General features: G+C 50.9%; 3 protein-coding genes and 2 long non-coding RNA genes across 8 annotated transcripts; 3 read left to right on the top strand and 2 right to left on the bottom strand.

Moving 5' to 3' along the window:
- The first annotated feature begins 124 nt into the window (after positions 1-124).
- LOC133627473 (uncharacterized) lies at positions 125-5,366 on the top strand. Its single transcript, XR_009820250.1, has 3 exons — positions 125-332; positions 1,352-1,487; positions 5,239-5,366. It is a non-coding gene; the product is annotated as an uncharacterized LOC133627473 (long non-coding RNA).
- On the bottom strand, positions 4,533-16,212 carry DRAXIN (dorsal inhibitory axon guidance protein). The gene is made up of 7 exons (XM_062013206.1): positions 15,791-16,212; positions 8,989-9,470; positions 7,512-7,699; positions 6,879-6,990; positions 6,442-6,531; positions 6,106-6,195; positions 4,533-5,404 (listed from the first exon to the last, which is right to left on the bottom strand). Exons 2-7 carry the CDS (start codon positions 9,446-9,448, stop codon positions 5,292-5,294), a joined length of 1,053 nt encoding a protein of 350 aa, XP_061869190.1. The 5' UTR covers positions 9,449-9,470; positions 15,791-16,212; the 3' UTR covers positions 4,533-5,291.
- On the top strand, positions 15,567-16,717 carry LOC133627516 (basic proline-rich protein-like). Its single transcript, XM_062013266.1, has 2 exons — positions 15,567-15,632; positions 15,716-16,717. Exons 1-2 carry the CDS (start codon positions 15,567-15,569, stop codon positions 16,715-16,717), a joined length of 1,068 nt encoding a protein of 355 aa, XP_061869250.1.
- On the top strand, positions 15,930-21,465 carry MAD2L2 (mitotic arrest deficient 2 like 2). 4 transcript variants are annotated; one of them, XM_062013211.1, is made up of 9 exons: positions 15,939-15,989; positions 17,548-17,599; positions 17,815-17,933; positions 18,484-18,555; positions 19,403-19,503; positions 19,609-19,703; positions 19,812-19,885; positions 20,648-20,740; positions 20,967-21,465. In XM_062013211.1, the coding sequence occupies exons 2-9, from the start codon at positions 17,560-17,562 to the stop codon at positions 21,006-21,008; spliced, it is 636 nt and encodes a 211-aa protein (XP_061869195.1). In that variant the 5' UTR covers positions 15,939-15,989; positions 17,548-17,559; the 3' UTR covers positions 21,009-21,465. The 4 variants fall into 4 exon arrangements, with proteins under 4 accessions (XP_061869192.1, XP_061869195.1, XP_061869194.1 ...); XM_062013210.1 differs by lacking the exon at positions 15,939-15,989 and adding an exon at positions 16,769-16,836; XM_062013208.1 differs by having other exon boundaries at positions 15,930-15,989; positions 19,609-19,885.
- Positions 18,629-22,306, bottom strand: LOC133627472 (uncharacterized). The gene is made up of 2 exons (XR_009820249.1): positions 20,926-22,306; positions 18,629-19,847 (listed from the first exon to the last, which is right to left on the bottom strand). It is a non-coding gene; the product is annotated as an uncharacterized LOC133627472 (long non-coding RNA).
- Between the last annotated feature and the right edge of the window lie 43 nt (positions 22,307-22,349).

Here is a 22,349-nt window from a genome sequence, read left to right on the forward strand (position 1 = left end):
GCCGCCACGGGCCGTCCCTCAGCCGCCCAGGGGAGGGCGGCGGGGCGGGAGGAGCCGGGACACCGCCCCAGCAGCCCCGGGGCAGCTCCTCAGCGGCAGCAGCGGGCGGGCGGAGCAGGGAAGGGCGGGAGGCCCGGCCCGGCCGCGGCCTGAGCCGTCCCGCTGCCCCGCGGGGTGATGTGCGGGGTGCTGCAGCGTTGCCTTTGTGGGCTGGGTGGCAAGGGGCGGTTTCTCGTCAGACGGACGTGTTCCAGGCGAGGAGACAGCCCGGGACTCTGCACAGCAGCCGTTTGCAAAACGGAAAGCCAGCACTTGGTTAGAAGCGTGTCTGGGTGAGTTTGTTGGCTCCAAACAGCTGGCCAGAGGGTCCTTCCTGCCGCTTACTTACACACAGAGCTGAAGTTACGCTCTAACACAAGTGTGGCCCGATGTGGCCTGTCCTTCACTGCAGCCGGAGTGCTGTTGGCTGCCAGCATCTCCCAAGGAGAAGTATGAAACAGCCTAGGAAACGCTAACCAGAGGAAGCAGCAGAACGGAGCCGACCGGCTGCATGGCCCTGAGCAGCAGATAAAGCCACGAATTTGCCCCCCAGGAATCTCTGGGTGTGCCACTTTGCCAGATGGAAGACTGAAATGTAACTCATCTCTTGCCCCCTCAGCTGTCACTTGGATTCCCGTGTCTTGCGGGGAAGCTCTGCCTCTCTTCACAGAAGCAGCGGTATGGAATGGGATCACTGCTAGTGGTCCCAGGGGTATCAAGGACTGGATCGCACCCTCAGTGACAAAAAGGTGTGACACCTGGGGAGACTGAATAGCCATGTTGCTGGCTCAGATTGAGTGCACAGTGCAACAGGGGTGTCCTTCCACCAGGATGGATTGGAGAACCATTAGCAAGACCAACTCCACCGTCCCAGTCTCGGTGTCAGTACTGTTTGTATGCAGCAGTATGTAGGCATCTTTGCTCCTTTGAGTGTTCACGCTCAGTCTGAGGGAGACAAGAGTCTCATTTATGCAGCATGAACCATAATTTGGACTGATGTGACTGCTGTTTAATGCAAAGCATTCGTTTCCCCCTGTACAATAAAAGCACTTCATTCTGTTCATCAATGTATCGTGCAATTAATTCAGCCCTGCTTATTGCACCCTGGGCTTGCACGTCAGGGACTCAGGGATGTCTTCATGATCTCATGGATATGGAAACAATGAGAGCTATGATCGACATTATGCATTTGCACGTCTCTCTCACCTATCTGATTTGGGGAGGATTGGTTGGTATTTATCTCTGCTTTGCTTTACTTGTACTTTGTAAATTGCCTCTCTGTGTAACCTGCTGTCTCTGTTCCCTTCTCTAGGCTTGGTAACTCAAAGCAACATAAACATGGTGAGAAAGATAAGCAGCATGTCAAAGAAGACCTGCAGGGAAAAGCAGACAGCCCAGGAGACTAGAAACAGGATATAGATAAATTCCTGATGAGGAGACTGGTCCAGGTGGGTCCAGCTCACTGCAAGTAATATCCAGCAATTAGCTGCTTCATGCTCAGTATATTGGTGGTGTGTTTTGTGCAGACTAAGTAAAAACCTAATACTCAGCTGGCTCCCTTCCTGACAGCATAAATGTGAGGCTAATAAGGCAGAAATGGTTTCCTTTGCTTTTCCAGGACACCATGCCCTTGGTCGGTGATGGCAATTCTGTGGGGAAGTAGAGGATTAATACAATTGCTCCCACTGTCCTTATCTAATATGTGGGGATGGAGACAAGCTCACCCCTCATAGTTCTACCATTCCAGTTCCTCACTTTAGAGTCTAGGCTGAAGGTAAGTGAAGAGTGCAGCTGACACCAGTGTCTTTGAGTTGTGTCCCTGGCTGTGGAGCTGCATCACAAATGCATCTATTACCAAAAGATTCTGTCTGAATAATCAGCGAGGAAGGGCATATAGAAGGTGCCCTGCCTCTACAAACTCCCTTTTAAATCCCCATGGGAAGTCAGCAAGAGGAAACATAATTTGGGCTGCAGGGGAAACTGAAGGCACTTGCTGCTGTAATGCTGGTGAGGAGCCTCCCCCTGCAACCTGACTGCGACAACCGTCTCTGGCAAGATGCTTTGGGGAGTGGAGAGGGTTATGCTGTGTGGTGTCTTGACAAGCACACTTGAAAGTCCTTTCTCACAGCAAGAAAGAGCTGCTCCTCTCTTTTTTCTAAAATCTGCCTAGAGATTTGAGATAGAACTGAGGGGCTACTCTCCAAGATTCAGTGTCACCCTAGAAAATGAACTGACACCCCAGAAATGGGCTTATGGAGTAAATATGATCACTCAGAACATTCCAAGGAAACAGCAGCCCTCTTCTCCTTCTCCTGATTTTAAAAAGATACAAAAGCAATGCTCTTCCAAGGCTTTATGGAGCAGAGTGGCTGGCATGGACTTGGAACAATTTGGTATAGCATGGGGTTGAAATTGAAGCACTTTCACATACTGTGGATTGACAACAGGGTAATTACTGGTGGGGGGGAGGGTGGGGAGGAGGGTTTCAATAAAACACCCCCAAGCTAAAATGAATGCAGACTATTATGGACCTGAGACAGAATGATTCCCAAGTGTTTTAATTTGTGCTTCCACTCCTTGTCTCTCTTGTAGTCATCATTTTGGCAACTGCCAGCAACATCCCCGAGATTCAACAGCATTTGCAGAGCAGGCAGCTGCTGAGGTGATTACATCAAATCAGCACGCTGTCCTCTCTTTTCCATATCTAATGATTCTCACCCTTGGAGAAGTGGTTTGAAATGATGCATACCCCTTGGACTCATTGTGAGGCTCTTAAGAGCAGTAGCTGTAGAGCAGGAGTTTGGGTGGGACTCTGTCACTCACCTTTCTTGCATGCATGCCCTGTAATTAACTTCAGAAATGATTCCACGGAGCTCTGCTACGACTGGTTTGGGCCTCATCCAAAGTCCTTTCAAGACAACAGAAAAATCTTGCAAGAGCTCTGGCTTAAGCTCTCTGGGGGCAGTAGAGAAACTGAGCTTCTGTGAATTCTTACTCTGAGTTTCTCAAATAATCAGTTGAGAAGACCATATAAATCAAGAGTTGCTTGATGTTTGTCTCCTCTTGTCCAGACCCAACGCTCCCAAAGGCAGAACTGACACTGACTGCACTGGGACTGGGAGATACTGGGAAGGGATGGGAAAGTTGCAAAATGTGCCCCAGTGATACTATTGCTCTGCAGCTCTGTCATGCCCTTGAGACAGCACAGAGAGGCACTAAAAAGCTTTGGTTGGAGTTGTACAAATGTTGCCCTGGGGTTTTGTATCACAGGCTGGTCTTGCATTCCCCCACCTTGGCATGTTACTTACTCAACAGCTTTCCTTTGCACTGCAGTTATGAAGTCAGTTGTTGATCTGGCTGATGCAGAAATCAGGTTGCCTGACTCTTTTCACGCTGCTGTGGCTGTGCACCATGTGCCTGTGCTGCTGCTCACCCTTTCTGCCTCACTTCTGCAACATCACAATTTGACTCAGAAAGGATGAGCCTCAGACATGGTCTCTCTGAAACTCCAAAGTGAGCAATCATCCAATAATCCTGCAACTTAATGTATAATAATTAACTCAATTTTCACTGACCTTACAAATTTAACTAAACCCACCAATTAAGAATAATCTGCTTGTTACATTCAGAGTTAATAGCAGACTGAAAGCTGAAAAAGCAAGAGCTGAAGAAGCAAGTCTGCTTTTGGAGTGTAAAAGCTCTGGCTTAAATGAAGGCTTGCAGTTTAAGCCTGCTTGTATTTCACATGATTTACAACAGTCTTGCCCAAAACTCTGTCCAGGATCCTACAAGAATTCTGGATGTAGTGTTTGGGGCACTGAATACCTTCATCACCAAGGATAAAGGCCCCTGCAAAGATGCCTGTTTTCAAATGCCCTTTTCCAACCAGATCTTGGATCCTATATGGAAAAGCAGTGTGGTATCAAAAACTGGCTTTGATCATGGCTGTGTATGTAATATATAATGGTATCCCACAGACCAGGTTTTGATTGCTCTGCAATTTACTGTGATCAATTAAGGCCTTTCTCCCTTTATGCTCCCACTGACAATAGCGTTGGCAGCACCACCCACTATTCTGCATCTGGGCTGAGGGAGGGGCTGCATTTCCCTCTCTAGGTTAACAAATTGCATCCTTGCTGCCCTGGCATCGAGCTGGAGCCAAACCACCTTTCTTTACGCCTGCCTTTTGGGCTAAGACTGTGTTGCTGTAAGCAGCACTCTAAAGAGCTACATCCAACCGCGTTGCAGGTTTTGCCTGAATGCTTCTTTCCCAATCCCTCCTTTAGTGACACAATTGCTCTGTGTGATTACCTGGAGTCACCAGTGCTACCTGCTAGCCAGTTCCCTTTCTGGCTCCTGCCACATCCTTAGGTGCTGTCAAAGAAGCAGAAGAGTTGCACAAAGAATACCTATCATATCTTTATTTACATATCATGGAAACACACATGCAACATGTCACAGGATTTACTACAATGGAACAGCCTGTCCCTATCTCCTGTTACCAAAAGCTTTATTATTGGCTCACTAGGAAAACTATCACTTCCCCAGAAAGCTCCTAAAAATAATCATTAAAAATAACAGACTTGGTAGAATAACTAAATGAGTGAGAGCTGCAGGCTGGGATGTCTTGCCACAACCTTGCAGAAACCAGGTGGTTCTCTGGAAGAAAGGAAGAAAGGAAGGAGTGGGGTTGGATGGTCCCAAAGAAGACAGGTAAGAAGTGGCAGTGTATAACAACCAGGGAATATCTGTCTGAACAAAGGAGACAGAAAGATCTGTCCCCTCTAAGCTGGGCAGCCAGCTTCCTGCTGATATGTTTCCCATCTTTGATTCCACCTGGAGGCTACAAGCTTTGTATCCTCTAGGAATCTCTGATCCTTGGGGAGGACCTACCTTTCTTCTCAAGCAAAAGTTAAGGGGTAAAGTTTAAGCTCATATCCCCTTTGACCTGAAGGATCTTCAACATCTTGCCTCTGTTGAGAGCAGGAGAAGAAACTGCAGAGCCTTTTCCTGCTAGGATCATCAGAACAGTAGTCATAATCATCTCTTACTATCTGGAAGAGGGAAAATACAGTCCTGGTATGGAAAAGGCTGAGGCTACTCTATCTGAGCCTCAGTCTTGTTGGAACTGGGCATGTTCAGAGCCTGCAGCTTCAGTCATTTGCTTGACTTGTTTTTTCCTCTAATTCCCATTGCTAGGTATAGACAGTTTGACCCCAGCTCCTCACCATCCAGGCAGGAGTCCTACCCTCCTAAACATTAATGAATGACCCCTGCTCTCCGTTGGCCGAGTCGGGCTCCACGCAGCGCCCTTTCCTGCGGGTCACTCTTCGGTTCCGGTGGAATTTGGCATAGCAGCGTAGCCCTGTGGAAGAAAAGGCACACAGAAGTGAGCAGGAGGGACCAGAGCTCACTACAGCATCACCATCAAAGAGTTCATGACACAACCTGCTGCAGCAGGGACAGGCCCAGGGCTGGGAAACCTGGGCTGTGTCCCAGTGGGCACACGTGGGCAGGGTATATTGCTTTCTGGGCCTTGCTTGTCTGTTTGGCTCGCTGTTCTGGTTTGGGATTCATTGGCTCAGGCAGAAGGTTTCAATGGCTTCTTGAAATACTAATGAATTGTCCTGATTGTTTCCAATGATTTTATAGAAGCCCTGCTTGGTTTCCCCCTATTACCTCCCATTACTGTCTAAGTGATCTCTCCATTGGGAAATTACTTTAGACTTAATGTGCAGCAGTGATGGCTGGGAGACTCCCCTTGCTATTTATTTCTCTGAAGCTTCAGGAAAGCAGGGAAGAAACTTTCAAGTGTTATTACTGGGAGGTCTGACCCAGAGCTGATCTCTTTTGGTTTCTCTGGTTTGGATGCTCAGAGTACAGGGTCTGAAGAGAGCCATCTGATGAGTATGGATCAATACTAAGGGGGTGGGAAAAAGGCATTTCAGTTGTGAGCACATATTCTCAGGGTGACTCATCAGTTTCTGACCCTGTTTTCACATGTAAACCAATGTCCCAAGCCAATGCAGCCAAACTGGAAGGAGAAGAGCAAAGAGCTGAACTCACCTTCAGTGCACATACAGTCATCATAACATTTGTTGTTAAGGCCTCGATTGTGTGGTCTGCAGAGGTGTTCACGCAAGTCACAGCAAGAGCCTGCAACACAGGCCCAAGGGTCAGCACAGCTCATTTCCCCCCTTCCCCTGTAGGGCTCCTGACACCCACCCCAGCCCCACAGCACACACACACCATCTACTCAACAACACTCCTAGAGAGCCTCTGCCCTGCTCTCTGCATCCCACTTCCCACCAGTATGAGAAATCAGGTGTTTGGATTAAAACCTGGGCTGGATTTCAGCCAATGTCACGTTTGGAAAAGTGACTCCAGCAAGCTGCTCCTGACCTGGGAGGCAGTCAAGGTGGTGGTCACACGGCTCTCCCTCAGCCGTGGCGGTTTCGTTTCCGCTGCTGGGGCTCTTGCTGCGGCGTTTTTCTGTGGGGGGGAAACAAAACAAATCAGATGCTGATTGAAATTTCCATGCTGATGCTTTTCTTTTGGAGATGATATTGTTCCAGGGTAAAAAACAGCCTCAAACTCCAAGAGTTGGAACTCTAAAACTTCATAGTGTGTCTCCTCCCTATTTCCCAATGCTCCATCTATCGTTTTCCCTCTGCCCTCACACTATGCACCCCAATGAGAATCAGTCTGAGACTGAGCACAAAACACAATCAGCATTGTGCTTTTGCTCTTTATCCCACCACTATGCTCTCACACCCCTGTAACCATGGGACAAGCCTTACAGAATGACTTTTGGGAGGGAGGACAGGGAGGTTCAGCACCTTTCTTTTTAGCAGATGGCCACATTTCTGGTTTGAGATCCTCATAATCTGTCCAGTCAAAGAGTGCCATATCTAGGGTGGGCATCACATCCCCATCTTGCCTGAGGCGGGCCTGCAAACCACAAGAAAGAGACAATGGATTACACTGAAGTCCTGGTGCTTTTAGAGCTTAAAAGGCTTTGATTTCTACCTCCCTCCACCCCCATCTTGTCCACTGGGGATTCTTGGCTTCTTATTTTCAAAAGGGAAGGGCCATCCCTTGTCGCAGCTGAAGCCAAGAGGGAAGTTTCCACTGCTTCTGTGTGAGGAGAAAAGGTGAGCAAAGGAGCATTAGGACATGCTGCCTCTCCAGCCAAGTGCTCCTGCTGGCCCTCTGGTCCTTGAAGGTGGATGAAGGTGGCTTAGCTAAGGAAGGGGTAGGGTAGGGAAGAGAAGCAAGTAAAGGAACTGCTTATGAAGAAGAGGTGTTTAGATTTCTCCAAAACAGCTGGTTTTGAGGGAGAGCTTTGGCACTTGGCAAGCACTTAGCTTTATCTGGGGAAAAGGAAAAGAGAAAGAGGAAAAAGAAACTGCACCTTATCTGCAGATCTGTCTGCACCAGAGGTACAGTGCAGGTACCAGCTGTGCTTTTACCTGTGACCGTGGTGATGTGGCTGGAAGGACAGGAGGCTCTTCTGTGGAAACAGCTAGTTCCAGTGCAGTGATGAGATTCATGGTGGGAGTCAGACTTGTAGCTTCCTCTGCCTGGAGGTTTTGAAACTGTTCTTCAAAGTTTTCAGGCTTCTTGTACAGGGAGCTTGGCCCAGCAACAGAGGTCTTCCCTGCAGAAGGCATCAGGTACAGGAGCATTAGCTTTTCTCTCTGTGTGCCATGCATTTGAGTCAAAGGAATTCAGATTTCAACCAGCCAGTTCTACCACCCTGAGCTGCTGTTTAGAGCAGTGTAAAACAGAGCCATGTGGGAGTAAATTCAAGGGATACTTTGGGTCCAGAGTGTAGACGTCTCGATTTTTACACACATAAGCCACACATAATCACACCTCTTGAAGACAGACCTATCTCTTGCTTAAGCAGCACAGGATTTCCTCTGGTCTCAAGAGTACAAAATGTACCTGCTTAACCATTTTTACACCAATGGATTAAACTGCTGCAAATACCTGTGAACACATTCTGATTTGATTTCAGTAGTGAGTTATTTCAATTTAGCTCAAGTCAGGACCTACCTAACTTGAAATAAGAATATCTTCACAGCCTGATCCTTTCCCTAAGTATTAATACAGACCTAAACCAAAGAAACAAAGTCTGTTTTGTAGTCTGCAAATCCTGCTTCAAACCAGCTTTGTTGCATACTCTTCTAGATTGCTTAACACAAGTTGGTTTAGTCCCCTGGAGAAAATAGAGCTCTTCTTACTGACAGAGGGAAGAATGATGTATGGGGCTCAGGGACACTGTCACTCAGCTTGTCAAAGAGTGCAGATTGACACAAATTGCCTGGCTTTAATAGAACTAAAGATTTACCACACTGAGCACATCACACCACGGAGAGACACCCTACAACTTGACCTGCAAAGGACAGCAGTCCCAGTCTAAAATAAGCAACACTTTAATTAGTGCACTTTCACATATGCAAAGTGTCTGTTTTTTGTAGTTCAGCAGAAATATAGAAGAATACAAGCTCTTGTGAGAAGAAACTGATTTTCAAGTGAAGCAGGGGTTTGTATTCTAGTTCTGGTCACATTTTGAAGTCAGTGGAGAGACTGAGTAAGGCCTGGATGTGGCTGTTCATAAATTGAACCATTTGCTAAAAAAAACACAAAGCAGGCCACCCCAAAACAACCCCTCAAGTCCAAGGAACTTTCAGAGCTCCTCCTGCAAGGCAAACCAGGTCATTTTCACAGGACTGCAGCCAGCACTAATAACCTCTGGTTCTGGAGTTCCCCTTTTTTCTTGTGCCTCTTTTGTCTGGCAGATTTCTTCCCAGAGCAGGCACACATCCCACACCCTCCACAAACCCACGGGGCTCAAAACACAGCTGCATCTTCTTGCCCTCAGACAAGTGACACTCATTTCTAGTGACCCAACAGCCTCAGCTCCCCTTGGAGCTCAAATACCTCTGTGATGTTTCAGCCTGTCCCTGCGGCTGTGTCGCCGCTGCTCTCGGTTCTGCTTCTTTCCTCTCTCAGACCCAGGGGACTGGTTCTCCCTCTCAGGATATGGGAATTCAAACCCCAGGAACACCTCCTTATTCTGTTTCAGGGCTGCTGGCTGTCCCTCTGTTGTCAGCTCTTCCACAGCTGGAGCTCCGCTACCCATTCTGAGGGTCTCTTCCCCAGCCAGCCGCCCTCTAGAAGGCATGCCGTGGACCCTCTCCTTCTTGGCCAAGCCATGCTTGTGGTGGTGCCCACTTCTGGGCTGCTGCAGCCACATGTCTTGGTTTTGAAGATGGTTGTTGTTCTCTGGGCCACTTTTGAGCTTTGTGCCAGGGTCCAGGGAGACTGCAAGACTGATGTCAGAAAGAACCAGCACGGAGAAGAGAAGGAAAGGAGAGAAGAAGGTAGGAGAAGTTGCCATAATCCTGGGTGCTCTGCCTCACCTGCAGTTAAAGAAAAAAGGACAAAGAAAGAAAATAAGCAATCATCTTCTAGGAACTGCAAAGACAAGGAGGATTCAGACCTAGGACACTCAGATGGAAACGGTTACAGTGTCAAGAGCTGGGACTGAGTTTTCCCCTCCTTGGTTACCTCTCCCTCTGCCAGCCCTGGTTACAGCAGCTGAGGCACACGTGCAGAGCCTGTAGTGCTGAGAGGTCCCAGTTTCATGTGCAAATGAGGGCCATCAATCAGTAGGACATTTCCCTTTGATTCCTCACTAGCCCCCCTACCCTCCCATTCACAGCCTACCATCTGAGGGGCTGGGGAGGCTCAGGGCTCCTGAGCTGCCTGCACAGGCCCAGCTGGCTGGCCAGGGCTGTTTGCTGCCAGGTTGGCATCCTGGGCCTGGCTGGCACTGGCTCCTCCTCACAGCTGGTTTCTTTGCAATGAAGATGTCAAGATGAACAGAACTTGAGGCAGATGGTGGCCTCACAGGACCAGCAACAGCCCTGAGCAGTCCAAGACTGAGAGGCATGCAGAGGCACACACACACACACACACACAGCTTCAGGGTGGCTGAAACTGCTCAGGAGAAGAAAAATCACAGGAAATTTTGTGCTGATAGAGAGCAGCAGAGAAACAACTATTCTGCTGTCAGCAGAGCAGGGGATGTTGGTGTAAAGATTGAGAGACAGGGAGGCAGCTTGTCCTGCTTTCCCTCCTTGAGCCTGCACAGGTCACTTCACCTCACCAGGGGAGGCTGTCACTGGGAGAGTCATTTAAACTGGGTCCCTCAGCACAGTGGCTGCAGATTATCCTCATTCATTCTGCTTCACTCTACTATTCTGAGGGTTGTCCTCCAAGTTTGTGTTACAAGACATGGCTTTGTGACATTGAACATGTCAGAGATTTCTCTAATTCCTTCTCCTTTGTCCTTTCCCACAAAACAGATGTTCAGCATCTCCAGTGCAGCCTTTCACTCGAGCTTTCTCAGACTGTCCCTCTCATCTGGGCAGCACACAGGCATACTGAAACCCAGACTTCCCTCAGGCAGAGGGAGAACCTCAGACTGTCAGAAAACCATGCTTACATTTGAGAAATACTGTCACAAAGCCACAGCCACAGTTCTTCACTCAGCCTCCTCCCCATCTTCCCTGCACTCACTTGCATCTGATTTCCATCTGTCTGTTCACCTGGTGAACCACTTTGCTGCACAACTGCAGTGACTTTACTCGTCCCTCCAGGTGCTTTGGTCCTCACCAGCCATTGTCACCTGTGAGAGGCCAATCTCAGTGCCTTTTGTGGAAGTGACAAGAGACACCCTGAAAATGGCCTGGGCTCTTCCCTTCCTCTTGTCTTTCAACCTGTAAGACAAGGTCTTTTGATTCAGTGGAACCTCTGCCAGCAGCCCCAGCCTCACAGAGCATCTGAGGAGGGATCTGTCTTCCTCCTCTTAACTGAAAAGCCTGCTTGCTCATTCACCAGCCAATTCTGCCTTTCCAAGAGTCATCTCTGTTATTGCTCAGAGCTTGAGACCTAAGTTTCAGTTCAGACCTTCCCTGGGAAGAGACAGGCAGCACAGAGCCCTTCTCTTTAATGCACTGTCTGAAAAGCAAGTCTTTCTACTGGCCACAAAGGACAACAAACTGCAACTTGAGGGCTCCTTCAGGAGGTGCTGAGCAGCTCATTTGCTGAAGACATAACTCTATGCAGTAGTATTTTATCAGCAGCTACCTGGGACAAAGGAAAACCAGACTGACAGCTAAATCTGTTAACAAAGGACTCGAGGTCCTGCTTCAGAACCAATGGAACAAGCAGCAACCAAGCAAAATCCAAGCCCTGCATCCCCACTCTTTGTTTTTTTTCCCTAGAATTTTCTTTTCAAGAACCAGAGCAAACCAGCTGGATCGAGGCATCACTCAGAACACTCAAAGAGCCAGAAACAGCATCTTACCTTTTCATCTGTAGGCAATATACCAAGAAGAGAGAATAAGTGCAAAGAGAATGTGAGGCAGGTGCCTCCAACCTCACACAGACGTGGCCCTTTGATGGCAAACCTGACAGACACATTAGCTGTGGATTCCAGTTTTCAGCAGGAGATAGAAAGCAGCTAAATGCTGCAGGGCAGTCAAACAGAAGGTCTGCTTCAAAGTGTAGGGGGTATTTATTTAAGCTGCCCAGCTGTCTTGTTGGCATGGCACGGGATGAAAGTACAGCTAGAGCACAGGGGGTGTCTCATCCCTGCCCTGGCTGGGAGGGCAGGATGATACACTGTCACTGTGCCACTGGGAATCTTGCATTAATAATGCAGGTTACCTGTACTGCACTGTCATCGGGGGAGATCTGAGCTGTTTGTCAAAGCAAAACAGTGCATGGACAAGTTCTGGTACCTTGGGTTAATGCAACACTGCTGTGCTACAGAGGCACAGAAGTCCCAGCCTTCTCTTAACCCCTTGTTCCCATGCCCTCATCTATCTTTAGCTTCAGAAACGTATTCCTACCTCATTTGTTTTAATTACTCTACAGAAGCTGTGAGCTTCACACTTACAAAAGGCAGGTAGATAACACAAGTGTCCCTAGTTCTCCTCAGTGCTCAGGTTCCTCAATATCAGAGGCACAAAGTAAACTCCACCTTCCCCTCTGTCAGGACCACAGTGCACAAAAGAAGACTATGCTAGCCCAGGCCTGTTGATGTAGGTGACAGCAACGTTCTCACACTGCTGATGCACCTTTCCTGCAAAGGGTGAAATTCTGCCCTGAGACATCTGCCAGGCAGAAAGAAATCTGGCTTTGGAAGGAGATGGCTTTCTTAAATTGCTCTAAACCAAACACATGTTACAAGAAGTCCAGAATTCCTCCTCCTAGGGGTTGTATATTAATAAAGCAAGTAACTGAAGCACTTGCCAAGTTGTAGTTCTTCCCACTACCAGACCTACATCCTCCTTACTCCCCCCAATGCCTTGCACTTCCTTTATATATCCTCAGGATGATGAGCCACCTGCCTCTTGAGGTAGCAAATCTGCCTACTATAAGAAACAAGTGTGTGAAGCAATGACAAGGCCTCAGAGCTACCCAGGGTGCAGGCTCAGGGCTGATGACTGAGCTGCAGTGCTGTCTTTTGGGTTAGTTGCAAATAGTCACAATCCTGTGAGGGTGGGTGGTTTTTTTGCAGCTTGGCAAACTTTCTCCTTGGGCACTCTTTTTCTCAGAGCTCAGTGATACAATTGTTATTACTCTGCTCTCAGTCCTGCAAGGCAGCCATGGACTGAGTAGGTACATAGAGACTCAGGCTTGTTTTCCACCTATAAATACAGTTCAGTCTCCTTGGCTCTAAAACAGGCTCCAAAACTGCCCCTGCTGCATTTGACAAAGCATCTCCATTCATTCACATATCTCACTTAAAATGTGACACCTGACAGTTCTAGCTGTAACTTCTCACATACAGTCTTCATGTCACAGCCAAGAGGAACAAAACCCTCAAACCAAGAAACAGAGACTATCAAGATCCTTTATCACCCCAGACCACAAATGATGCAGTCTGTGTGCTCAAGGGCTGAACTAAGCTAGGCTCAAGCACGTATGCTGGGCCAGATTTCTCTTTGGCTCTGATAAGCTCAGACTTTGGCAGGCGTGAGTAAAGATTTCCTGGACTCCTGACAGTCCCAAGCTGCAGCAACAGACAAAGTGTGTGTGCATCTACATGGGTGTTGTGTGTACATGCCTGTGTGGCAGGGATGACACACAATAAACCCAGCTTTGTGTGCCAGGCTCCCTGTAAATAAGAAGCCATGGGGTGATGGATGGGCTCGGGAGGGCCTGGAGCAGAATGGATGGGGTAGGCTCCATGGTAGCTGACATTCAGAGAGCTGGCTGGAGCCAGGAGGATGGCATTGTGCAGATAAATGAGATTTCACTTCCCTGCTGGGTCTCTTTCCATCTGTTTTTCTGTTTCTGGAGGCAAATGCTGGGAAGCTTCATAATCTGCCAACAGACCTTCCCATTTCAAAGGGCTCTCTCCCAGATTTCTAAGGTCCCCAAAAGCAGCCAGGTAATCTTATACACACACTTCTCTTCTCCTCTCCAGGGCAAAAGTAATAACACTTTTCTTTTTTCTAATATTTCTTGCACATTTCATCTTGTAAAGCTTTTTTTTTTTGCTGCTGCTGCTGGCCCAGGCATCTTTGGGATGACACAGCAGCAGAGTCCCCTGCTCACAGATCTCCAGTCCTTTTGGGTCTTTCTTTGGAGCTGCCATTCTTTGATAGGTTTCCTTCCTACCTTGTCTTTCATGTTTATCTGATTCGAGTTTCCTTGTCCCTCGTGACTGTTTGGTGTGAGACACTTCCCTTCTGCAGATGCTCTGGTTAAGCTACTTGAATCCTGCCATCACCCTTTGAAACATCTGTTTTCTTTTGCCTGTCTGGTTTTCTCTCACTTTCTGCCATCACCAAACATCACTCCACCTTAAAAAGGGCCAAAATCCCTAATACACTAATTGCACTGGTGGCACAAGAAACAAGACACAGGGATTCAGGCTTGCAGAGCTGTGGCTCTCCCTGTGCCTCCACAAAGCATCTCCCTGGGGTAGCTCCTTCATTCACTTGAAATGTGACTAGCTCAGTGTTGAAGGGCTGGAACTGGGGCTGTTGTTGCTGATCCATTTGCCCAGACAATCTCACCTCCTCACCTGTCAGCTCTGGCTGAGACTGAGCTCTGCCCTCCTAACTGCTGAGGATAGAATGGCTTGTTCCCACAGCATGACCCAGCAAAGACCCCTTCCTGCAGCTCGGACTTTGTAAGCTGGCAGTTTTGTACTTGTCACTAAGTCACTGCTAAGCCCCAGCGGTGATGAACACCTTGCAAAGCTGTCGAGTCATCACATGCCTCTCACCTTGAGCCACAGCCATGCCACCCCTTCCTCCCATGCCTGCCCTGGGAGCTTCACTCCCTTCAGTCCCAGTGCACCAGCAGGGAAGGTGCAGCTCTAACACCCCCTAGAGACAGAGCAGCTCAGCAAGTCACTGCATTGAAGAAGAGGGGCACATGAATGAATATGTAGTACCCTCTGCTCTGCTTCCCTCTGGGGCTTCACAGAGTGGCTGACACAGCCATCATAGACAACCTGCTATCAAACAGACTCTGCTCTACCCAATAATGAGATTAAAATAGCAATGAGTCTGAGATTAGCATCCAAGATATAGTCACTTGCTGTCAGCACGCCGAGAAGCCTCTCCACTTTAATGCACAATGCCTAGTGACAAATGAGACACAATCAATAGCAGAGGTCATTGCTCACCCGCCTGGAAAGCACCCGCCAGTGTGACAGGGAAGAAAGGGGAGAGATTTGGCCCAGTCTTCACTGAGGGGAGAAGTGGATGTGTCCTGACTGGCAGAAGAGCCAGGCTGTGCTTTCCAATCTTGTTCCTTGCATGTCATTCCCACTTTGAACCAAAATGTGCAGGATTAATGCCTTCTTCCGCAAGGGAGAGGAGACAGGAATACAAACCCATTCCATTAAACCCCCTGGTTGACAGAAGACTTCAGGTGTGAATTGGATAAATGTCACTTAATCCTACATGATGAATTACTGGCTGTAATAAGCCATTAGCTGATGCCAAATTGATTTAATTCAGAAAGGAGATCTCACTTTTATCAACAGAAAAGGAGTGGAGGATAAGCCGTGGGCACTCGGGGGCTGGGTGCGTGGCAAACACAATGACTCGGTGGGAAAAGCTTCCTTCACCCCTCAGCCAGTGTGCACAGCAGAGCCAGGATGTGCCCCTGGGGCGTGCGAGGGGCTCGGCAGTGCCCATGCCTCTGTCCGAGGCGACTTTGCTCCAGGGAAAGGGAGAGCCCTCTCGCTGGGGCGCCTGCAGCAGCCCCTGAAGCAGCAGGGACTTGCAACGGGATGGTGAGGCACAAGCCCCCAGCCCCACTCTGCACAGCCCTGCAAGGTGCACGGCGAGCGGGGTGACAGATCCGCGGCGAGAGCGGGAGAGCCCGGAGCTCTCTCCCCGGCACAGGTGACAATAGGGCTGGCTGAAGGCACCGCGCACCGGCACCGTCCGAGCTCGGTGCTTGGCTCCCACCGCCCAGCGATGCCGCCGCCGCCACGGGCACCGCGCACCGAGGGCGTCCCGGCGGCGGCGGGCTCAAGGCGGCCGGTACCGGGGGTCCCCGTCACCCCCAGCCTTTGTCTCCTCCGGGGCGCACAGAAAGTGGGAAGCTGCCCCGCACTCCTCCCCAGCGCACTGAGCAGCTCAGTGGAACGTGCCCCCGCGGCCCGGGACGAAGCGAGCGCGGCGCGGGCAGCGCTGCCTACCTGTCCGCAGCTCCGGGGTCTGGGCTGAGCCCGGCCGGCAGCGCAGGGCAGCGGCTGTGCATGCAGCGGGAGGGGAGGCAGCTCTGCCGGGGGGTGTTCAAACCCGAGAGGAGGAGGAGAAGGAGGAGGAGACAGAGGGAAGGCAGTGGGGGAATGTGGAACTGGGGACGCCGGGAATCCCGGGGGACCGGGGTGCACGGTACGGGGGGAGGAGGGGCTGGGAGGGGCGGAGGGGCCGGGCGATGCCAGGGCCGCATGGTGCGGGGCTGCCCGGGACGGGGGAAGGAGGAGGAGGAGGGGTGCGGGAGCGCAGCGAGCCGGCTGCCGCGGGGCCGGTGGCAGGAGCGGCCCGTGGCCCGGGACAAAGAACGGGCACAAGGCCGGGGCCGGGGCGGCCGGGCCCCCGCTCACCTGCACGGCGCGGCGGCCCGGGCCCGCAGCCCCCGCTCCCCAGAGGGGCTGCCCCGCCGTACGGACACAGGGCAGCCGGTGCTGGGGAACACAGGCTGCCCGCCCCGAGCCCCGCGGTCGCCCCGAGCCCGGACCTGCCCGCCCCGAGCACCGCTGCAGCGGCCGCCCCGAGCCCGGACCTGCCCGCCCCGAGCCCCGCTGCAGCGGCCGCCCCTGTCCGCCCCGAGCCCGGACCTGCCCGCCCCGAGCCCCGCTGCAGCGGCCGCCCCTGTCCGCCCCGAGCCCGGACCTGCCCGCCCCGAGCCCCGCTGCAGCGGCCGCCCCTGTCCGCCCCGAGCCCCGCTGCAGCGGCCGCCCCGAGCCCGGACCTGCCCGCCCCGAGCCCCGCTGCAGCGGCCGCCCCTGTCCGCCCCGAGCCCGGACCTGCCCGCCCCGAGCCCCGCTGCAGCGGCCGCCCCTGTCCGCCCCGAGCCCCGCTGCAGCGGCCGCCCCGGCGGGAGCCGCCCGGCAGCCTGATGGGACCGAGCGCGCGCCGCCGCTCCGCTCCTCCCGCCGCCAGGGGGCGCTCGGGCCGTGACGTCACACGGCCGCGCCGGAGCCCGGCCCCGCGCTGAGGGGCGCCGCGCGCGAGCGGGGTGAGGGACGCGGCGGGCCGGGGCCGGACAGCGGGCGGGGCCGAGGCGGTGGCGGTCACCGGGGGTCCCCTGGCCGGGCGGGGGAGGGCCGTGCCGCGGACAGCGGCTGTGCGCGGCCGGGAGCCGCGTTTCGGGAGGGGGCCGTGCGGGGGGGCGGCGGGAGCGGGGCAGCGCGGGGTCCCCGGCCCTGTCCCCACAGCCGCGCTCAGCCCCTGCTCCCGCTCCGGCCTCACCGGCGCTGGGCATCCGCGTTGCCCTCCGCCGAAGCCGGGCAGCGGGCAGGGCGCAGCACAGGCTGCGGGGGGAGGCCGGAGCCGCAGCCATGGGCGCTGGGAAGATGAGGGGTCCCTGCCCCCTGTGCTTCCCTTTGCTCCTGGAACTCCCTCCGTAAGGGATTGCTGCCATCCAAGCAGCACTTCAAGCAGGAACGATGAGTAACCTGTCAACCTGAGACAGAAGCCAGAATACAGCGACAATATTGCCTTTGGGTTTTGCACTGCTGGTGATTTCTGAAGTGCTGTTGGTTATGAAGGGAGGGTGTTTTCACCTCTCCCAGGGGGCCCTGCACATTTGTTGTGGCAGCATCCATACGCTTGTGACGGAGCACAGAGGGCAGTTTGCGGGCACCAGGGAAGTGGATGGCTCCAGGAGCTGACTGCCTTAATAATACAGGAGCCAGAGGAGAAACATCCTTTCTGTGATTCCTTCCAGGTCCTGGGAAAGATGACCACTCTCACACGGCAGGACCTTAACTTTGGGCAAGGTAACGTGCCAAGATGCAAACCAGTACACTTGTAAGGCTTTGTGTTGGCAGCCTGAGCTTGTGGGAGGGTTGTTGGAGTGCTCCATCCCTAACCTTCCTGCAGCTAAGGGGAAGCAGGAGACATTTATGCAGGAAACCCTTTCCTATGAGTATATGGTGTTGCTCAGCTTCTTCCCTCCCTCCCTGCCTCAGCATCCTTTACTTTTGTTTTTCAGTTGTTGCAGATGTTCTGTCAGAGTTTCTGGAAGTAGCTGTTCACCTTATCTTATACGTCAGAGAAGTTTACCCCATTGGGATCTTTCAGAAGAGGAAAAAATACAATGTACCTGTCCAGGTAGGAGATTTTCCTGGAAGCTGACAGCCACGTGGGACAAGCAAAATAGCAGGGATCAGTCAACAGGCACCAGAACAAACTAAATCCCTTCCAGAGTTTGTTTTAATGTGCAAACTCATTTTTGAAGAGAACTTAGTTCCTGTCAAAAGAGAAAAGAGCTCTGTAGCTGAGGAGACAGCAGTACTGATGGAACAAGCAGATCATGGACAACAGTAGTAGAAGGCTTCCTCAGCTATGTGCAGTAAGGTAACATGACAGCATGCTTCCTAGGAAGTAGAGATGGTTGGAATATACTATCCCCAATGTGCTGTTGTGGGTATATATTCCCAACACACTACAGCTGAGTGGGTACAGTGATCTCTCTCAGCTAATGAACCCTCCTCTGAAAGAAACACTAGTTTGAATTGGCAACTTAGTGGTGAAAAACACTATTTGAAGCATGACTCAAGTGCCTTGTAACACACTGGTGCTTCTGTTTAAATCTTCCCATTTAGCATTGTCCTGGTTCACATCAGAACACAGCTCTGACTGTTCACTGTGTTTGCTACAGATGTCCTGCCACCCAGAGCTGAACCAGTACATCCAGGACACGCTGCACTGCGTGAAGCCACTGCTTGAGAAGGTAAGATCATAGTGGGGATGTGGGGAAAAGCAAGGCAAGTGGCTTTAGAGAGCAAGAGAAGGTAAATGCTATCTTCATTGCACCATTTATTTACAAATTTACCATGTACAATATACCAGCTGACAGAAAAATAACATCCACAACCTTGTCTTGCAGTTCAAGCCCTGCCTTGCTGCTGATCATTGGTGTTTAGCTGCATCTAATACATGCACATAGGGATAGAGGTTGATACAGATTCAGTTACATCATCCTACGTGTCAGTGTTCTGCTTAAACCTTGGGAAGCATTCATCTGGCAGAAGGGTGTGAATGCTTTGCTGGAAGGGAGCAAGCAAGGGTATGGTTGAACTGTAGGCTGTGCCAGAGAAAGGTGTGGCCACGTGAAACATTACGGGATGCAGGATGCTGGCTGACTTTGCATTCTCTGCTATTTACAGACAACTTTAATGCACATGTAGAGAATGGAAACAGGGCAGTTTTACACTGTGGTACTACAAAATGGCTATATATAGGGGCTCAGCCCATCAACTTCCTCATCACTGTCCATTCCTGAGTGATGCTGTACATTTCCCCATTTGTTCCAAAATGTATCTAGAGAAACATTGCATTTAGTGCACTTCATCTCCCTAGGCCTTAGCAATCAGCTGTCAGTTCAGCATCTAGCAAGAAATAGCTTTGCAATCTTTTTCTGATGGGTAGAAATAACATGACAGCTCAAGCTGTGGGTAACTGCTGTGAGCCACAACAGATCAGTGTCCTCCTGCTTCAGCAGCAGCAGGTGGAGCACACGAGGGGGGCAGAAGACAACTGGTTTCAAGGGAGGGGGTTTTGGATCTTTGTTCTGGTAGAACGATGTGGAGAAAGTCGTGGTGGTCATCCTGGACAAAGAGCACCATCCAGTGGAGAGGTTTGTCTTTGAGATCACCCAGCCACCCCTGCTTTCCATCAGGTACTGCTTCCCTCCCTGCCCCATCCTCCCACAGCCCTCTGCAGAGCAGCTCCAGGCCCCAGCAGTTGCCTGCAGGCCAGTAAGGAATTGCTGTCTCCTCCCCAGCTCGGAGTCCCTGCTGTCCCATGTGGAGCAGTTACTGCGTGCCTTCATCCTGAAGATCAGCGTGTGCGACGCAGTGCTGGACAACAACCCCCCAGGTAAACACATCCACACAGCCCTGGAGCATCTCATTGCTGCACCTGGGACAACAGGTAGTGTCTGGTGTGCTCTTCATTGTCCTCTGAGCTGGACCACTTCTCTGGCAGGTTGCACCTTCACAGTTCTGGTTCACACCCGGGAGGCTGCCACACGGAACATGGAGAAGATCCAGGTGATAAAGGTGAGCAAAGACTGCAAACCACAGTGTTTTGGCATCAGCAAGCTTAAGGCCCCTAGATATTGTGAACACATACTTCAGCTTCATGTGATGCACTTTACCACTTTGCTTTGAACATGTTAAGGTGGTTTATCCTGGTGAGGTGACTGGGCAGACTCACCACGTACCAGCCACGGCTGCTTCAATGCCCCAGTTAGACTGTAACCCTACTTACTGCACAGTGCCTGCTCAGGCCCTGAAGTACTCAGACATACTTGAATTTGAGCAGGTACTTGAATTTAATCCACAAAACAAGAGCCCTTGTCCCACATCCACATCTGTGGACGGGTGATACCTTATAAGTGGCAGGGAAGACTAAGACTCGAGTAACCAGTGGGGTTTGGGTGCACAAATACATCTTCGTTTGCAAGAAGGTGTGTGCAGATAACTGTTAGAGCAAGAGTTTTATTTTAAGAAACCTTGCTTAGGTATAGGGAAACTTGTCCACAAGCCAAATGATTTTGGGTGTCATAAGACAATAAAGCTGGTCTGTACTGCTCAGCAAGGGAAATGAGTAGCACAGCTCAACCTGCAAGGCAGGACTTAATTTACATATAATTACGCCAGGTCTCAGGGCCAAAGGTACAAGTGTTAAGTTTTGCTGTTGGGAAAGGTTTGAGTTTCTTCCCTCAGCCACTAGCTCCCTCACTGACTGGCCACTGAGCTGGTGCAGAGGAGGAGAGCTCACCTCCGTGTAATTAAAGCCCCTCGTCTCCCTGCCCGCAGGACTTCCCGTGGATCCTCGCTGACGAACAAGACGTGCACATGCACGACCCCCGGCTGATTCCCCTCAAAACTATGACATCTGACATCCTAAAGGTGAGCAGAGCATTCTGCCCCAAGAGGTGGCTGAAACTGCACGTAGCTCCAAGCTTTGTCTACTCTTGCCAGCTCTGCACTTTGGTGCTTGTGCCAATAATCAAAACAGGGCAAGTCTCCTTGTGAAATAGGAAGGTACAAAGTCTTCCTGTTTTAGTCTCCTCCAGACTTTAACCTTCACCTACCTGCATATGAAAGAGACCTGATGCTGGTTTCTCTCCTCCAGATGCAGCTGTATGTTGAAGAGAGAGCGCACAAAGGCACCTGATTTCAGCTCTTCCTTGCCTTCAAGCCTCATCTGATCTTCCAGTGGAATAAGATCTCTCTCAGACCACACCTTGACAACCATCTCTTCAGCAGGCCTTCTGGCTGAATGTAGAGCAGCTGCTGCCTCTCTATTTCAAGTGCTCTTACCACTGTACATAGAACTGACTTGGAATGTGGAGCCAGAGCCTGTTCCCGCCTACAGCCGTGCGTGAGAGCGAGTACAGGTTACGTGGCGAGTCCCTGGGGGCAGGAGACAGGCAGCTGCAGTCAGTGCTTTGTACAACCCCAGTCTCCCTGTGCCAGGGCATCTCCATTGCACGCTGGCAGCGACAGCAGCCGCCTGTTACACGCTCCACTGGAGCAATGGGCTCGTGCTAAGGGTGAGCGAGGCCTTATGTAGCGTCTGTCCACTGTGACTGTCCCGAGTAGTCTTCAATAAACATTCATTTTACCCCAGATGAACTAGGCTGAGTTTTGTCCAAACCAGCCTCCTCTGCTTATATTTTACCTCAGATGGAGCTTTGTATTTTATGTGGAGCTTTTCTATATCTTTTCTGGCACATACATGGAATCCTGGCAACACAACCTTGGCCTCTCCCCTTGCCACAAGAGAGCTTTCACCCTCGAGTGGCATTACCAAGGTGGAATTTGTCCAGCAAAGGACACTTACCACATGTCCTATTCCTGACAGAGAGCAGACAAGGGAAACACTGTTAATCCTACACCTATCAGATGAGACAGACAAAGGCTTTAACATTGGCTCTGTGCATCCAGAGGCAGAAGACGTGATTCATGGGATCTGAGAGGAGCTTGTTGGTCAGTTTGCCAAGACAGTCAGCATAGGAGCTCCTTCCTTCCTCCAGATGAAAAAAACCCACAAGGATACTGCTATAGATGGAGGTTGTGTGCTGCTTTAACATCTTATATAGGGTTAGATTGTTCAGTGCTACCAAGTGCTATGGGAGCACAAAGGTGGTATGGAAAAAGCCCAGCAGCCAAAAGGCTCTTATGTGGTCAGGTAAAAGGGATTTCTTAGCCTCTCTTGCTCTAGCTGGTCCTTCAGACAGTGCTGGGCTGTGTTTGGGCAGGGAAGGCACCTACTGTTTTGATTGTATACACTTACAGAAACATAAGGAGCTACATAGCAGTGACATAGGATTTATGAGAAAGGGCTGACAGTTTCCTTATGCTCTGAAAGGTCTGATGTGAAGGACACACGTTTTTATACATAATTAAACTGAAACAGGAAGATACCATATGAAACAAGGCTGGCTGTAGCAGAGCCCTTGAGGGAAGTGTTGATCATCTGAAATAAAACATTTCAGCCTTATCTTTCCTAAGT

This window comes from Colius striatus, chromosome 21, assembly GCF_028858725.1.
Source record: "Colius striatus isolate bColStr4 chromosome 21, bColStr4.1.hap1, whole genome shotgun sequence".
In the NCBI taxonomy this organism is placed as follows: domain Eukaryota; kingdom Metazoa; phylum Chordata; class Aves; order Coliiformes; family Coliidae; genus Colius; species Colius striatus.

Excerpts from the sequence above, each read along its gene's own strand:
- DRAXIN (XM_062013206.1), bottom strand. The coding sequence starts at position 9,448 with ATGGCAACTTCTCCTACCTTCTTCTCTCCTTTCCTTCTCTTCTCCGTG. Across the intron at positions 6,196-6,441 it reads CCACCTTGACTGCCTCCCAG|GCTCTTGCTGTGACTTGCGT; the intron begins GTCAGGAGCAGC and ends CCTGTGTTGCAG. Across the intron at positions 5,405-6,105 it reads TGACTGTATGTGCACTGAAG|GGCTACGCTGCTATGCCAAA; the intron begins GTGAGTTCAGCT and ends TTTCTTCCACAG.
- LOC133627516 (XM_062013266.1), top strand. The coding sequence starts at position 15,567 with ATGCCGCCGCCGCCACGGGCACCGCGCACCGAGGGCGTCCCGGCGGCG. Across the intron at positions 15,633-15,715 it reads CGGCGGGCTCAAGGCGGCCG|CGCACTGAGCAGCTCAGTGG; the intron begins GTACCGGGGGTC and ends ACTCCTCCCCAG.
- MAD2L2 (XM_062013208.1), top strand. The coding sequence starts at position 17,560 with ATGACCACTCTCACACGGCAGGACCTTAACTTTGGGCAAG. Across the intron at positions 17,934-18,483 it reads AATACAATGTACCTGTCCAG|ATGTCCTGCCACCCAGAGCT; the intron begins GTAGGAGATTTT and ends TGTTTGCTACAG. Across the intron at positions 19,504-19,608 it reads CCACCCCTGCTTTCCATCAG|CTCGGAGTCCCTGCTGTCCC; the intron begins GTACTGCTTCCC and ends TCTCCTCCCCAG.